The sequence below is a fragment of the Rana temporaria genome, chromosome 2 (genome assembly GCF_905171775.1).
Source record: "Rana temporaria chromosome 2, aRanTem1.1, whole genome shotgun sequence".
In the NCBI taxonomy this organism is placed as follows: domain Eukaryota; kingdom Metazoa; phylum Chordata; class Amphibia; order Anura; family Ranidae; genus Rana; species Rana temporaria.
The window spans coordinates 279,215,671-279,232,754 of NC_053490.1; the positions used below are offsets into that span (position 1 = coordinate 279,215,671).

Here is a 17,084-nt window from a genome sequence, read left to right on the forward strand (position 1 = left end):
ATTTTTCTTAGTTTCTGTGATATAATTTTGCAAATTATTAATTTTACTTCATTCATTTTTGGCCACAATTTATACTGCTACATATCTTTGGTAAACATAACCCAAATTAGTGGATATTATTTGGTCTGTGTGAAAGTTAGAGAGTCTACAAGGCTCATAACAAATTGATCACATCTGATGTATTGGCGGCCTATCTCAGATAGATGGCACTAATACGTGGCACTGATGACAGATGGCACTAATACGTGGCACTGATGACAGATGGCACTAATACGTGGAACTGATGACAGATGACACTGATACGTGGCACTGATGACACGTGACACTGATAACAGATGGCATGTGGCACTGGGGACATGTGGCACTGGGGACAGATGGCACTGATAGGTTGCACTGGGGACAGATGGCACTGATAGGTTTCACTGGGGGACAGGTGGCACTGATAGGTACTATGGGCACTGTATTTATGTAGTGTTCACTCATGCTGCAGCACAGGTCGCTCTCCCTCCTCACACGAGGTCTCTGTGTGAGGAGGGAGAGCCGGCAATGAGAGATGATCTCATATGTTTACGTATGAGATCATCTCTCATTGGACACCCCGATCGAGTGCTAAATGGCCGCTGTGATTGGCCAACACAGATTTTCCCCGATGCGCGCCCACGGCGGCACGCGTGAACAAGTAAACAGGAGGACGTCCAGGTATCCCCTCCCGGCAATTGAGCGCCGGGAGACGTCTTTCATTTATATAGCAGGCTCAAAGTGGTTAAAATGTATACACACATCAACTCTGGAATGAAGTGGTTCTATAACATAAAAAAAACTCTGAATGGTGCAAACATCAAGGAGCTCATTTACAAAAGGCAAACAGACTGTGCACTTTGCAAGTGCGCTTTACAAATTGCAGTTGCTCTAGAGCTTAGTAAATGAAGGGAAGCTCTGCTGACTTTCCATCTGACATTCCAATTCTTTTGCAAACATGTTCTTGTATGTGATTGGGTATTAGGTATTCTTTACAAAATAAAGGTATTTGCCTTAAGTGTTTTTTGCACATTAATAGCTGTTTCTGCAGTATTTAGCTGCATACTTATGTATATACTGTAAAATGCTTCTAGCATATGAACAAGAAATCTGCTGTTCTGGCATATTTTGTGTAGCTTTAAGGAATATTGAAGCCACTGCTTCTGATCACTTTTTGGAGCAATTTATACTATATTGCATGATTGCAACAAAAGTAATTACAAAAATAGTTGCTAAAGCTTTGTCACTTCACGGTGTATGTCGGAATTTAGCAATACACAGAGCTGCAAGTGTGCCCAAATCACTAAAGTAGGAGACTGATGAATACTGTACTATATAAGAAAATATTATGAGCAAACAGTCTACATCTTTGTATGCTAGCGTAATAAGTAGCATATATTACTGATTTAGTTTGGTTTATTGTCATATTTATTTTTTCATGTATATCTTCTACATTTTGCTGCTAATTTCTACAAAAGAGCAACTAGCAGAGGTGGCTGTCAGCGCTAAGAGAGCTGCCCTAGGAGGAGCTGGCGTTGTGGGACCACCTGGACCCCCAGGACCACCAGGACCTCCTGGAGAGCAAGGACCCCATGGACATCATGGACCACGTGGCATCCCTGGAATTATTGGAGTGATGGGTCAAATTGGAAACACAGGACCCAAAGGTTGGTGAACTCAGATTTACACAGACCTATCAATTGGCCTTGTATGCAGCTACACATTTAGGTCTTGAAGAAAACTATTTCAGCTCATTACCCACAGTCAACAGTAAAATAAATGTCACTGTGACCACACTGAGGCCTCGTACACACGACAGAGTTTCTCGGCAGAATTCGGCGAGAAACTCGGTCAGAGCCTGATTCTGCCGAGAAACTCTGTCGTCTGTACACTTTCGGCCCGATGGAGCCGCCGAGGAACTCGTCGAGAAAATAGAGAACATGTTCTCTATTTCCTCGTTGTTCTATGGGAGCTCTCGGCCCGCTGAGCTCCTCGGCGGCTTCAGGGCTGAACTGGCCGAGGAACTCGATGTGTTTGGCACGTCGAGTTCCTCGGCCGTGTGTACGGGGCCTTATGGTTGAGTCAAAATGGATGAGATTATGCCTAATTTTTATTTTATTTTTATAAACCTTCCACTTTTAGTCCAATTTGTGTGGACAGAAGGCAACTACAGACATAAGTTAATAGTGAATCTTGGTAGATATTATCAGGTCAAAATATCAGGTTAAAAAAGTGAAAGCACTTTTTGAGCTTCTTCTAAAAATGCTAGTTGTCTGGCATCTGTATTTTTTGAATTCCTGATTAAGAACAAGCATGCAGATGGAAAAGTCAGAACATTTTACCTACAACAACTCTATTAGTTATGCAGGGACGTTCTATGAAATCAGTGGGCCTGTGTGCAAGAACATAAAGTGGGCCCTAGATCTAGAGGAAACGTGAGTACGATGTGCATAGCGTGCCACAATGAAAGTGGGTGTGGTTTAAATTGCAAATAAACTTGGGCAAGGCTTAAAGGGGTGTGGTTTAATAGCGTTTGAGATGACTTAGCATAGAAGTCATGAGATCATGCCCCATCTAATTCCAAGACTAAACACCAGACAGGCTGAAAAGCTTCAGTTGGGAGGCAGTGAGAAGGGTTGCCAATCCCCCACAACATTTTTTTACTGACAAAACCTAGAAAATTTACTGACAAGCTACTTTTTTATTGCTGACAACCTGATATGACAGAAACCTTACACAATCGACATTTAAAGTGTTACTAAACCCAGGACCCTGCATTCACTATATCTGGTCTCTCACAGTACACAGAACATGTAAATACAATTATTTTAGTAAATATAAACTGCTAAATACCTTTTCTCATCAGCAGTAGACATGTGCAATTAGTTTCATAATGAATTGAAATTCAGCTGAATTTTGCATCTTTCGGACATTTGGATGCATCCGCATGTCTAAAGAAAAAAGTAACAAATTTCAACTAATACGAAAGAAATTATAGCGAAAATAACGAATGAATTTGACATGATTCGTTCATTCGTTAAAGGTCTTATGAAACATAAGGTCAACTCAGTGTAAATCTTACAGTCCGATCAGCTGATTAATTTTGTGCTGGAAGTTTTACTGGCAAAGTGCATTCCTGAGAACTGAGTGAGAAGGGTGTTGTATTGTATTTGAGCATAGGAGAAGAGATATTGTCATTGTGTGTGTGTGTGTTAATGGATTCAATAAACAAACAACTTTCCATACTCTCCAATTTGTGCCCCTGTCACATGCATAGTGTACTGTTGCTACTACCAGCTGAGCCTGTCCCCCTTACAATATAATATAATGAAATGCATTATGTTTTCTTGCTGTAACCAATATTAATACAGCACAAGGGGCAGGTTAGCACTTCTACCTTGCAGCACATGGGTTCCCAGTTCAAATTCTGGTTAGGACCCTATCTGCATGAAGCTTGCATGTTCTGGACTGTCAATGAATCCCTATATCGGGTGTGCGGGTATGTATGTGATACAAATCTCAAGCCTTGTACACACGACCGAGGAACTCGAGGGGCGAAACACATCGTTTTCCTCGTCGAGTTCCTTGTTAGGCTGCCGAGGAACTCGACAAGCCAAGCTTCTCCATTCCCGTCGAGGAAATAGAGAACTTGCTCTCTTTTTGGCTCGTCGAGTTTCTCGACAGTTTCCTTGACGAAAATGTACACACGACCGGTTTCCTCGGCAAAAAAATATCTCCCAGCAAGTTTCTTGCTGGTTTTTACTGAGAAACTCGGTCGTGTGTACGAGGCTTCAGATGGTCACAGGGACTGATGTAAAAGTACTGTGTAAATTTGTGCTAATAAAATAACTATAAAAAAAATAAAGGGATAATCTTCAGAGATGGCCAACAAAATATGCTTGATTATACAGTAGAGATCCAATATAAGGCAAACAAAGACAAATATCTGTAGTAGCACAATGTTTCAAATCATTAAACAACCAGGGATTAATTATAAGATATAATATAGGTAGTAAATCGATCAGATATATTGAAGTAAAACAGAAATAACCTAAGGCCCCATACACATGAGAGAATTTATCCGCGGATACGGTCCAGCGGACCGTTTCCACGGATAAATCCTCTCAAAGATTTCCGCAGATTTCTATGCGATGGAGTGTACTCACCATCGCATTGAAATCCGCGCGGAAATCCTCTGGCGATGACGTGTCGCGCCGTCGCCGCGATTATGACGCGGCGACGGGCGGGACGCTGTCATATAAGGAATTCCACGCATGCGTCAAATCATTACGACGCGTGCGGGGAATCCCTTTGGACGGATGGATCTGGTGAGTCTGTACAGACGAACGGATCCATCCGTTGGGATGGATTCCAGCAGATGGATTTGTTCAGCATGTCAGCGAATATCCGATCTGCTGGAATCCATCCCAGGGGAGATATATCCGCGGATAAAGATCCGCTGGCGTGTACACACCATAGGATCTATCCGCTCAAACCCATTTGATGGGATTTATCTGCGGATAGATTCTATGGTGTGTATGGGGCCTAAGTCATGCTGATATTTCTGTATGTTTCCAATACTACTATTTATTATAAAATAATGATGATATCAGCTACCAATTTCATAAGCATTATAAAATAGATTCTAGCATTACTTAGAAATTCTATTTAAAGATAGAAAAAGCTAGCTGGATGCCATCATCCACTAAGCAGCATCAAAGCCGCATCAAAGTTGCAAATGAGCTTTTTGATAGTTCAGAGCAAACCAGAAATTGTTTATTTGAACATCATGTGATTGGTACAGGCATTTTCAGCAAACTATATACATATTCATTGACGGTTCAGAAGGCAATAACATTGCATTACTTATTTATTAGTACCAAAGTGTCCATTTAAAGGCATAACGTGGAATTGGGAAACTTCAGGGAACAAAATGGGGTATATTTATAAAAACTTTATTTTTGGGCAATTCATCCCTCTGAAATTCTACAACCACATGCAGCCTATTTAGGCATATACGACAGTTGGTAAAGAGCTGGAATATCACATGTACAGTAAGTTTTAAATATAGCTCTTACTCCAGTACCTGCCCTGCACACCACACATGGGGGCTAGTATCTCCATGGCAAGATGCAGTGGCGAACTAGGAACCTTTGAAAGGGACAAAAAGCGCACCTACTAAGTGTAGTAAGTTTACTATTTAATTACTAAAAATGAACATAAAACACTCACAAACAAGCAATTTTATCCAGCATTGTGAATAATGTTATCTCCTGCACTGTCCTGGAATGATGCCTGGTGTCACTCGCTGACCTTGTACCCGGAAGTGACGTCGTCGCTGTGTACCGTTGATCTCCGATCCAGCTATCCGGAAGCACTGGGAACCAACTGTGCGGCCAGATCGCGGCCTGATCACGGACCTTTACCATCAGCCAGTGACGCCAGGCATCATCCCGGGACAGTGTGGAAGATACAATTATACACAATGCTGGATAATATCGCTCGTTTGTGAGTGTTTCTACATTATTAATTAAAAAGTGAGCTTTCTACACTTAGAAGGCGCAATTTTTTGTCCCTTTCTATGTTCCAGAGTCTCTTCTAACTTTTGAGCTGGCAGCCTTCCAAGGACAGCATATTGTTTTTCTTAAACGGATTTATTGATTTATATGGATTTGTTTTATTGCCCAGTTCAGTAACCTACCCTATACCCATCTGGTAGTAATATACAGTCATATTCATAGTGCATATCCAGAGTGCATCATATTACCCCACTGTTTGAACTGGGAACCTTTAGCCTGGGGTTATTCATGTCAGGGACAGCTTTGGTCTATGTAGAGTTTACAATTATGCCCAGGGGCGGACTGACCACTGCCCGAGGGCCCCATGCCACTAGGGGGCCCCATCAGGGTTGCCAGGCTCAGTAAAACCAGGGACAGTATCATAAAAACTGTGTTTTTTTACATCTGTCCCTGATATGTCCGAAACCGACATGCTTTTGATGTGAAAATCCCAAGATTGTAGCTGCTCCGCCTCTGCACTGCCTCCTGGCATGGTGGCCATCTGTAAGCCCGGGAGCCCCATAATCTTATATTGCCCAGGGGCCCCATGGGTTGTCCGTCCGCCCCTGATTATGCCTTATTGATTGGTGAGTATGGTGAAAGGTGGATGTTCCTAAAGGACATCGTTTATTGTGACACACCTTTTCACCTTCAAGCATCAGCCTCTTTTGCAGCTCTCGGCATACAAAAGCCGGAACTGTGATTGCAGATCAGAATAAGGTATCTATATAGCGCCCAGCATGTGTTACTGATTGTAGATACCTCTCTGGTCATGTCTGCTTTCAAGGGAACAAAAGATGCTTTACTATGCTTTACTATGCAGATTGAAAAGGAGAAAATAAGTTACCTCTTTAGCCCTGTACACACGATCGGAATTTCCGATGGAAAAAGTCTGACTGACTTTTTCCATCGGAAATTCTGACAGTGTGTATGCCCCATCAGAGTATTTCCATTGGAAATTCCGATGAATTCCATCAGAGTTTACATCAAGAATGTTCTCTTTTACTCTGATGGAATATCGTCGGAATTCCGATGTGATTTTGGTCGGACAAATGTCCAATCGTGTGCACGGGGCTTTAGGCTATGTGGCGATGCACCCCATGTAGATACCACCTTTAAAACATGGTAAACTTCAGTCACTTTTTTCAGATGTACACATAAATAGTATTTCTATATATACTTGAACTCCAGGCACAAGCTAAATACGCAGAATAAATACTTATAAGAGAGCTCTTTTATCTGCCAAAGGATCTTTATTTTCTTATCCAGTTCTGAGATTTGCACAGCTCTGCAGCAAGCTTTTATGTACAGGGGACTGCAAAAGGCTGATTCCAAGTCAAATTGAGTAAAATAAAAAAATAATAATTGTAATGATGTATTACAAAATACTAAAGTGCAAACATCTGTGTCATTTACATTATATCTGCCTGGGGTTCAGCTTGGCTTAGAGGAATGTCATTAAACAAAAGCATACTGAGTATTTCTAGTGTACGCTTTTATATAGTATGTGATCCTTTCTTATTAACAGGAAGACGAGGAGAAAAGGGAGACCGTGGCGACACAGGACGTGGCCACCAGGGTATGCCTGGACCCCATGGTATTCCAGGTGAGTTTATAATAAACACTGGGTTATAGTCAAGATATTCTTTTTGTTACTGCAAGTTTCAGTTACTCCTACAACTCTATAAAAAAGCTTTGGGTGGCTTGTAGTGTTTGCATTTTTTCCAGATTTCTGTTTGCAGTTGAGTTCCAGAGTAATCAAGCATCCTGTTAGTGTAATTTTCATTGTTACCCATTTATTAAACTATCTCAGCCTGACCCTATGAGGGGGATTTACTAAAATTGGAGCACTCAGAACCTGGTACAGCTGTGCATAGTAGCCAATCAGCTTTTAACTTCAGCTTTTTCAATTAAGCTTTCACAATAAAACCTGGAAGCGGATTGGTTTTTATGTAAAGTTGAACCGGATTTTCCATTCTCCAGTTTTAGTAAATCTCCCCCCATGATTCAACTTACATACTCATTTACAAATAGACAAACTGTAAAACTAGGAGCGTTTAAGGAAACAATGCCATTATACAGTGTGTAATGTCCACTAATATATGTGTCTTGTCGTCAGGTTTCCCTGGTATACCTGGTCACGCCATTAATGGAAAAGATGGAGAAAGAGGTCCAGAGGGAACAGCAGGAGAGGCTGGCAGACCTGGGTTGCCTGGTCACGCAGGTCTCCCCGGATTTTGTGAGGCAGCAGCATGTTTGGCAGCATCTGCATATGCTCCAGCTTCTCTGACTGAGCCCGGTGTCGTCAAAGGTTAAAAATCCCACTCACCCTATAAAATACTTCTAGGACAAAAAGACTGAATTATGAAAAATAACATCAAAAGGAACCTATTCCTTGCTATAAGGGCCCACACCCCAAGTACACCATTCTAAGGGTCCTTCTGATGCAAGGGAAGTTATTGGGAATTATATAACCATCAACTTTGGCATGGCCAATGGAGGAACAAAATAGAAATGTTCTTACACTCAGAAAAGCCATCATAAATTGTCGGCAATGTGCAATCAACCACTTTCCTCCTAAACACTGACCTCAGCACCATCCTTTCTTATATACTTAATTTTGGAAAATTCACCTGATTGCCCTGGAAGAATATATTGTCCAAAAGTCAGAACCCATGTCTGACATGTGAAGCAATACTCTACTCAGTTATATTATAGATTGCCAAAATATCTACATAAAGTCCTGGAACTGTCAAGGAAGACCTGAAAGATAGTGTTATTTGGGCCTGGGTGACTAAGCTACAGGCCTAAAATATTGACTGTTGTTGGGTCAATCTTGCCTTTTGTAAATGCAGGTTTGGGCTCACATAGAGTAATAAAGATCTGTCCTACGATGCATTATGATTCCAGATACTTTCTATCATATCTTGGCATCTGGATAACCATAATTACTATGCAATATTTGTTGTTGGTGATGACCTTTGTAACAATCATTGACAGTGCTAACACATACAGGACATATGCCTTAAATTATTGTAAAAGCCATCGACCAAGGTTTAAAGCTCATTTTAAGGGACCCACAATCTTTAAAAAAGATGACAATAGATATACTTGTTTGCATTTTGCACAGATCCTGAACAAACTAACATGTTTTTATATTATCAATATAAAGAGCAGAACCCACAGCAACCAGACACAATTCAATTTTCATTTGTTCAAGTACAAAAAAACGTTTAACGCCAATTTCTGATTAGTTGCTACATGTTATTATGCATCACTGCTATTTGTACTACATTTTCTAATACAATAATTGATGAGCATAATGTGTCATCAGTATTATTAGAATTTAGAACAACATGACAAAGAGTTTTTATCCTTCTACAAGTAATTAGAAATTTACATTTTCCTAGTGCAGGTTTGAAAATGAAACCAATACTTGTCTGATTGGTGGATATAAATGTAATTATTCTTCGTTTTCATGCACTCTGTCTTTAGCAGAGGATGCTTTGTATATATGCCAAAATGTGAATCAAAAAATACATACCGGTACCTGATTTACATGTGTCACTATTGCCTTCTATCCTGCTAGTGTTATGTGTGAGTTCTGTCTATTCTTGACTTCATGTTGTCTTGTCCCTCCTCTATGTGCTTCTTTTCTAGCTATGTAAATCTATAACAGACAGGTGATCACATTGCTTTGATTGGTGCTGTCTGTGCTTCTCGTTTGCATGTGCACTTTTCATCCTTAGTTATACTGGAACATTTTAATAGCTCAGTACCTTGTCAAATGTTTCATTTTCAGCAAATTAAAATGAATAGACTTAATTAGTAAAGTGAGTTGAAGTACACTGTAGAGAAGAACACATGGGTTCACTTCAAGCATCCACTCGGAGGTGCACAATTTTATTTCATAAATCTCATCCACGTGATTGGATGGTTGGCGTGAACACTTTACTTCACACACATCACCTCCCTTTGTACTTTAGTATATCTGGACTGGCCCAATCTGTTTTAAACAAGGGATAGGTTAATCCCAAGCTATTGGGTTTTAAAATGTTCCAATGATATGCTTTATCAATGATGCTTTATGCATATCCCTGTAATAACATAAACAATTTACTTTTCTGTTACATGTCCTAAGTGTATGGTAGAAACTTCATGTTTTGTTTAATGTTTGGACCTTTTACTTTTTAGCCAGAGGTTTGTGCTTATCCTGTTATCATGTAATGTGATATGCATTCATGGCAATGCTACAGTTATGTATTACCTTTTCCTGTCTGATGTGTGCTTTTGGCATCTCCATCTTGAACTATATGTCCTGTTTGTAATGTATGTACTACATGTTTTTGTTACTAAATTGTTTTATTCTTGAGCTATACGGGTCTATATAAGATAACATAGAGCTATAGTGTGCAGAAACTTAGCAACCAATCAGATATCTGTATTTATCAGTATTGTACAGTTCAACTATTGAACGTTAACATCTGGTTGTTTGCTATAGCTTACAGTATACTATATCCCTTTGCTCTGTATTATTAAAAAAGACCCAGTAGTATTGTGCATGTCCTTTATGTTTCTGTGTTGTGTTTTGTATATCCTGTTAGTAGTAAAGACATCAACATACTGGGGGTTATTTACTAAAGGCAAATCCACTTTGCACAACAAGTGCAAACTACAAGTGCAAAGTGCACTTGGAAGTGCAGTCTCTGTAGATCCGAGGGGGACATGCAAGGAAAATAAAAAACATTTTAGCTTGCACATGATTGGATAATAAAATCAGCAGAGCTTCCCCTCATTTCAGATCTACCCCTCTGATATACAGCGACTGCACATCCAAGTGCACATTCAGTGCAATTTCAAGTGGATTTGCCTTAGTAAATAACCCCCACTGTCTGCTTATGCTTAAAATAACAGTCTTGTGTGTTTAGAATGTATGTGTTGTCTGTTCTGTTTAACATGTTATACTGTATGTTACATCACGTCCCTGTTAAATGTGTCTTGTGTTTCCCTGTTAAATGTATCTTGGGTGTAGATGATGGAATCAATTTGGTGCAAATACCAGATAGTTTATAGTTATCCACACACGTTTTATGGTTTGTGCTTTTTGTTTTGTATGCCATGCTTATAGTTTGTATTGTTTCTGCCTGTATGTTGCCTGTTTCTTGTTTGTCTCTTTGTCTCTTTGTGTTTTCATGCTGTCCTTTGTGTTGTTATGCATGCCCCAATTATTTATTTTTGCATTTCTGCAGAAATTCAACTTTATGTATTTAGTTTGTATCTTGTGGTGGTTATGTGGTGCCTGAGACAAATGTCGCCCTCATATTGCAAAATTGGTTTTGTGAAAAACTCCACCCAAGAGGCTCAATTTACAAAGCTTTAGCACCAGCCTAAGGCTGGCCATACACGGCCATACAGGCTTCCCCCACCCCAATGCCGCCCCCCCATGAGAAGACAATTGCTTTGCAGGAGAGATTTCCCTGTCTGTGTTGATGGGGAAATGGTGCAACTTTCTTTCCTGCAACCCGCGATTGCAGGAAAGAAATTCTCATTGTCTATGGCCTGCCTAAGGCCCCTTTTCACATGGATAACAGTGTTAATTCCCCCCCCACGAACAGATACATTTTGGGCTGGGTTCACAATATTGCCAATTGGATGCGTCCAATTTGTCAGGAGATTGTGACCGGCTCTCTATGGAACCGGTTCACACATCTCTGGAGTGGCTCCGGTGCAAATTACACAGGAGTCCTGTGCATCTTCTGGTCTGTTTCAGGTCCGAATTCAGCCAAAAATTCAGGTTGAGATCGGACCTGAAACAGTGAATGTGGGCACACCGGACCCCTGCTGTGAGACGCTCCATGCTGCGGTGTTAACCCAGCCTGAAGCCTCGTACACACGACCGAGGAACTCAAAACACATCGTTTTCCTCGTCGAGTTCCTTGTAAGGCTGTCGAGGAACTCGACAAGGCAAGTTTCTCCATTCCCATCGAGGAAATAGAGAACTTGCTCTCTTTTTGGCTCGTTGAGTTTCTCGACAGTTTCCTCGACAAAAATGTACACACGACCGGTTTCCTCGGCAAAAAAATATCTCCCAGCAAGTTTCTTGCTGGTTTTTGCAGAGAAACTCGGTCCTGTGTACAAGGCCTGAGAGTGGGCTGTGAAAAGGAATGCAGGCATTCAGTAGACGGTACTGACATTTTTTTTCTTTTACAGCCAAAATTGGATTTTGCACGGTATTACAGGACGACAGCTGTGAGACAAACATTGGCTCATTGGCCTATTGACTAAAAAATGTGAGTTTGACAGACAGCAGGCTGTCCTGCCTGTCAAATTGGACATGCTGAGTTAAATTTGCAGTAGCTGTGAACCATGTATATGAACCCCTTTGGCTGCCATGTTAGGTTTTAGCTGGGTGGTGAGGGTGCAGGAAAAACACAGATCAACCACTTATTTTTAATACCCCCTTGCTCCCATGCAAAAGAGACCTAAAGGAATTGCATTTTCAGATGTTTGACTGTAATTTTATGCCTATTTTATGATATCATTTAAGATCTTCATCGTCAAAGGCATAACTGTTTCAACAAAGGCAAACCATCTCTTTTGTACGCAAAACATGCCTTACAAATGCATTTTTAGGCCCTGTGTCTAAAGGCTTTTGTTCACTTCAGACAGGTTTTGAATACCCATACAAGTCAATAGGAATACAAAACCTGCTAGAAGTAGGTCAAATGCGAGTAAAAAAGAGGCCACCTGCAGGTCGAATGTACCTGTCAATGAATTCCGAATGATCTTAGAAACTCAATCTCAAACTGATGTTAGCATAATGCCATTGACACAAGTCCAAAGCCTGTCGACAAAGGCTCTTAGTCCTATAACAAAAACACAAGCCATATAAAAAAATGATAACCCATTAGTAACCAATCTAAGGTTACTTTCATTTTCTAACCTGCACAAGAAACATGTTTGGTTGCTGTGATAGCTAATTCTGTTTTCTTGCATTTTTGTAAAGAAGCTAAACAATGATTATTGTATTTAAAACTCTAAACTCTGTATTTGTATCTATTTCTGGAAATGTGTATGTCTTATGTAGTGTTGTTAAATTTCACATGTGGAGATGGGATAATGTATATATACTACATAGAGATCTCTGGCTTCCAATGTTAGAATTAAAGTATCAGGGGGGTGTTCAGTGAACTGATGTTTGTGTCTTAGAAAAAGGTAAGAAGTTTTAGTGAGAGATAAATCACCAGATGTCTGTGTTAATGGAGGTTAGAGGTATAGGTTCTTTCTTTTATAGTCTTCAAAAGTTTCAAACATTGTGATTTATTGTTCAATTATAATGCAATTTTTTCCTTAACATTGTCCATTATTCAAATTTACCTCACATTATTTTTCCCTTTTCTACTTAGTCTAATTAAATTTAAGGTACAATACTTCTGACACATGAGCTTGTAAAACTGTAATTTATGTGTGTGTTTGTATTTTATTATTTTTTTTCAATGGAAGATATTCAACTTGTCCTTGGATGGTTGTAAGCAATGAATTGCCTTCATTCAGTCCTGAGATGTCAAATCTCATGTGCCAAGCCTATAATGTTCCTCCAAATGTAAATCTGTGTAAATGATTATTTTATAAATAACTGAGAAAATAAGAATTTCTGACGCAAGAGAAGAATAAAGCAAAGTCGGGGTGTAGTTTTTCCTGCGGTTGCTGTGAGTTTTACTTTTACAGAATGAGTAATACTAGGTTAAGCATTCTAATAGGCACTTGGATGTATGTCACTAAATCCTGCCAAAATTGTCTGGATCTTGTCATAATATATTTGTGGAGTATTGCAAACTTTAACAAACACATTTGGCAGTCTATTATTTATGGGTCGCCTGTAAACTGGGTTGGATTAATGTTACCTCAAAATGTTTGGGGTAACATTAATTCAAAAATATTTTCTCTATGAGTCTGTGGGGTTGATTTACTAAAGGAAAATAGACTGTGCACTTTGCAAAGTGCATTTGTACTCTGCGAGAGCAGTTGCTTCAGAGCTTAGTAAATGAGGAAAAGCTCTGCTGATTTCCAACATCCAACCATATGCAAGCAAAAAGGCTGTTTTTTTTTTTCATTTCCATTGCACGTGATTGGGTATTCTTTGCAAAGTGAAGCTTTACCTCATTTACTAAAGTCTGGAGCAACTGCACATTCTGCCAGTTCTAATTCATCCATGTTGTAATTTGGACACAACAGACATGGAAGCAGATCAATGGTGGTGTGGTCAGTTTGTGTAACAATATTTCCTTGTTGGATTTACAGGATGCCATGCCAATCCACAGTGTGCCTTTATCTCCCATAGTCAGCTCCAGCCCCCTCCCCAGCTCTGCTCTGCCCTGCCTAACACAGCCTACATAGATAGTGAATGTATTTCTCTGCTGAAGCTGATATCAAGCAATGAAAACACAGCCCCCTGCGTGTATTTTGTGATAATGTTAAAAAAAAAAAAAGGCAATTGTATTATACTATCACGATTTATATTACACTAAAATATTATTGGTATCATTACACTTTTAGAGTGGTTCTGGGGCTTCAATGAGCCTAATTTTCTCATTTTGGACCCCTGTGAATTATCTAACACTTGGACTACCTTAAAGCCTTGCCCTGGAGTCTGACTGCTTGTCCAGTTAAGAATTTGCTTTCTTATACATCTACTGGAAAACTCTTTTGAAATTTTAGATTTGAATAATTTTATATTCTTTTACAACTGCTCCATCAGCAATAAGTAGCAAGAATCCAGCTACAACGAATCCCAGTCTACAATCTAACAATGGCTTCACCACATCAAAGACATCCAGTCAATGGAAGACCTCTCTAGTTCTGTCAAAGGTACTGATGTCACAGATAACTACAAAACCCATCTATCATCTCAGACTCGCCATCACAGGTTACTCTCTCTCCCAACAACTCAATTTTTCCCCTACCTCCTTTACACCCAGCTAACCATAAACCAATCCACACCATGCTCCAGAAGCTGACTATGCATGCACAAATCCCATTTTAACCTGACTCCTCATGGTAACTCCACTCGAGTCTGTTGTCATTCAATGTTTCTCACTCAGCATAGCACACCACAAAACTATTATGGGTTTCCTTTTTTTTTAGCTTCACCCAGTTCCCTGTGAGCTACTAATACATAAAAATCTTTTTGCAGCCCTCTTAGAAGTGCACCCTTTCTGTTAAAATCAAGATAAATACATGTGGGAGGGGCTACAGTCTTCTCTGGACTCCTATGCTGACAATCTTGTCAGGACTCACCTCCTTTCCTTCTTTGTTTGACTGATATCAGCTCTGGGCTGTCTACTCTCCCGCTTCTCCTCTCACATGCCACACAGATCAGATAGATTCTCTTACAGACAGCCTCTACCTGCACACTGTGTAGCTGTCTGCTATGTTGCAGTTCTGGCCTGTGAAGTTCCCAGATAAAAACGGCTGTGAAGCATAGCAGTTTGCAGATAGAGGCGGTCTGTTAAAGAATCAATCTAAGCTGTTTTCTGTGTGAGGGGTGGGTAGGAGGGGAGAGAAACTGCGCTGCCCGTGCTCAGACCATGTGCTGTACGGGATGTGGGAAGGAGCCCAATGGGCACAGCTTCCCTTGAGGATGGGGGGGAACAACTTATATCTGGGTGGCACAGACCTCCCCAACACCTTCCTAGATCCAGCCATGTCTGTATCACTTATGTATTTTCCACTATTCACAGAAATAGCACATTGCCTGAATTTGTTTACTATTCAGGTGTGTGCCTGTTCAGTAGGTGCAGTCACCTCTCTCAGTAGAGGAGGGGCAAAAAGAGGGGGTGGATTGCTGAAGTTGTAACCACCCCCTCTGAACTTTCAAACATCAAATAGACCATTACAGGGACCTACATGATAGATGAAGTGCCTCACCTAGAAAAACAAAAGGAGGGAGCAAAGATAAAAGGTGATTTATGATTATGGTAATAGTTATCAATTGTTTAGCCTATCCCATACTTTTCCTTTAAGTCTCAATTTTCCAACCACAAAGGAAGAAGTCTGTTTGGGAACATCAACCTTGCACCCCTTACAGACATATATCACACCCCTAGTTTACATCTATGACAAAGTTGGACCCTTTAGTTTCTAATGGAAACAAGAAAACATGCGCATTCCTGTCTGTCTCCTAGGAGAACTTTCCATTAGAGCTTCCACCAATGACCCACTAAACAAAGTGATTTATCACTTTTAGTGCTGCTCTCCTTTATTTGAAATGCAGTCCAGCTTTTGAAATTATTTGTTTGTTTTAAGTAGTTTTAGCGAGAGTTTTATAAATGATAACAGATTAAGAGAAGACAAAGTATATCAGATTTTAGGATTGCAAGTGGTTAGCTCTAAGATCATAAGACCTAAAATATAACAAGTAAAAGAACAAAATATAAAAAGAAAATGTATAACTGTATATAATATTGCCGTTGTGTCATTATGACATAATCCATATCTGCTCAGGACACATAGAGGTTGTATACTAGCACAGATATACAGTAAGATATAGCAGTATTGCAGACTTGGGTGTTATACATACGATTTATGGATGTCAAATTATGTTAAAATTCTTCTTCTTATCAGAGCAGATAACATTGTTTTTTTCACAAAACAAATATAGTTAACACTTTTATTTTTTTAGATTTGACAGAATAGGGGGAATTTTTTTTTATAAATCCATGCAGCCATGTCCACATAGTGAAATAACTCATATGCAAAATTTTAGACACCGAGAAATTTGTTTCCTAACAAGAAAACAGATGGCTGTCTGGTTAAAGCTTATTTGGGAAAATCTATTTCAATAAATTAAGAATCACAGACCAAAAGCTAGATACAAAGGGCATCTACACCAGATGTGATGTGTGGAGCCCCTTTCAAAACATAAGGGGTAGCAGAACTAATAATAAATGTAAATTAGTAAATGTTTTGGAGCTAAGTTCTTTGTAGTAGATCACCCTCAAGAAATGTATTAGGTAGTAGACTTATCAGTAAGAATGAGCTGACGGTTTGGTGTGAACTTTGGCTGTTCTTTTGCCTGCTTGGCCCTCTGTTCGGGGGGGGGGGGGGGACAAGCGTCATATATTTCCCACTGTCAATAGTCAAAGGCAACTACTAAAGTCACAGGCACATTACTTACTTTGCCAGGAATCCCCAGCCACGTAAGCAAAGATATTAGTGCCATCACTGCTCAAAAATAGTCACTGGTTAATAATTTTTTGGTGATAGGACTCCAAGAAAGAAAATAAATTCTGGGTTGTCTACCAGACCAGACCAGATAAATGTACTCATGGCAGTTTAACAGAATGGGAAGTTAGTTGAATGATTAGATAGATGGAAATGATCAGTGCAAAATTAGAAAGAAAATTTTAACACAGGTTCAGAATAATAAAAGCTGCACAAACATGTACTCTTAACAGCAACGTCTCTGTGACTCAGTCAGGGTAATGTGTGGCTGCTTAGCATAGTTTT

At 39.9% G+C, this 17,084-nt stretch overlaps 1 protein-coding gene across 1 annotated transcript in view; it reads left to right on the plus strand.

Annotated features, from left to right (window-relative positions):
* Nucleotides 1-9,130, plus strand: part of COL9A2 (collagen type IX alpha 2 chain) — a 92,832-nt gene extending 83,702 nt beyond the window's left edge. Inside the window, exons 30-32 of the mRNA XM_040337100.1 lie at nucleotides 1,497-1,685; nucleotides 7,105-7,182; nucleotides 7,696-9,130. Of these exons, the coding sequence (XP_040193034.1) occupies nucleotides 1,497-1,685; nucleotides 7,105-7,182; nucleotides 7,696-7,892 (464 nt within the window). The 3' untranslated portion in view covers nucleotides 7,893-9,130. The remainder of the gene's footprint in view (nucleotides 1-1,496; nucleotides 1,686-7,104; nucleotides 7,183-7,695) is intronic.
* The last annotated feature ends 7,954 nt before the right edge of the window (nucleotides 9,131-17,084 follow it).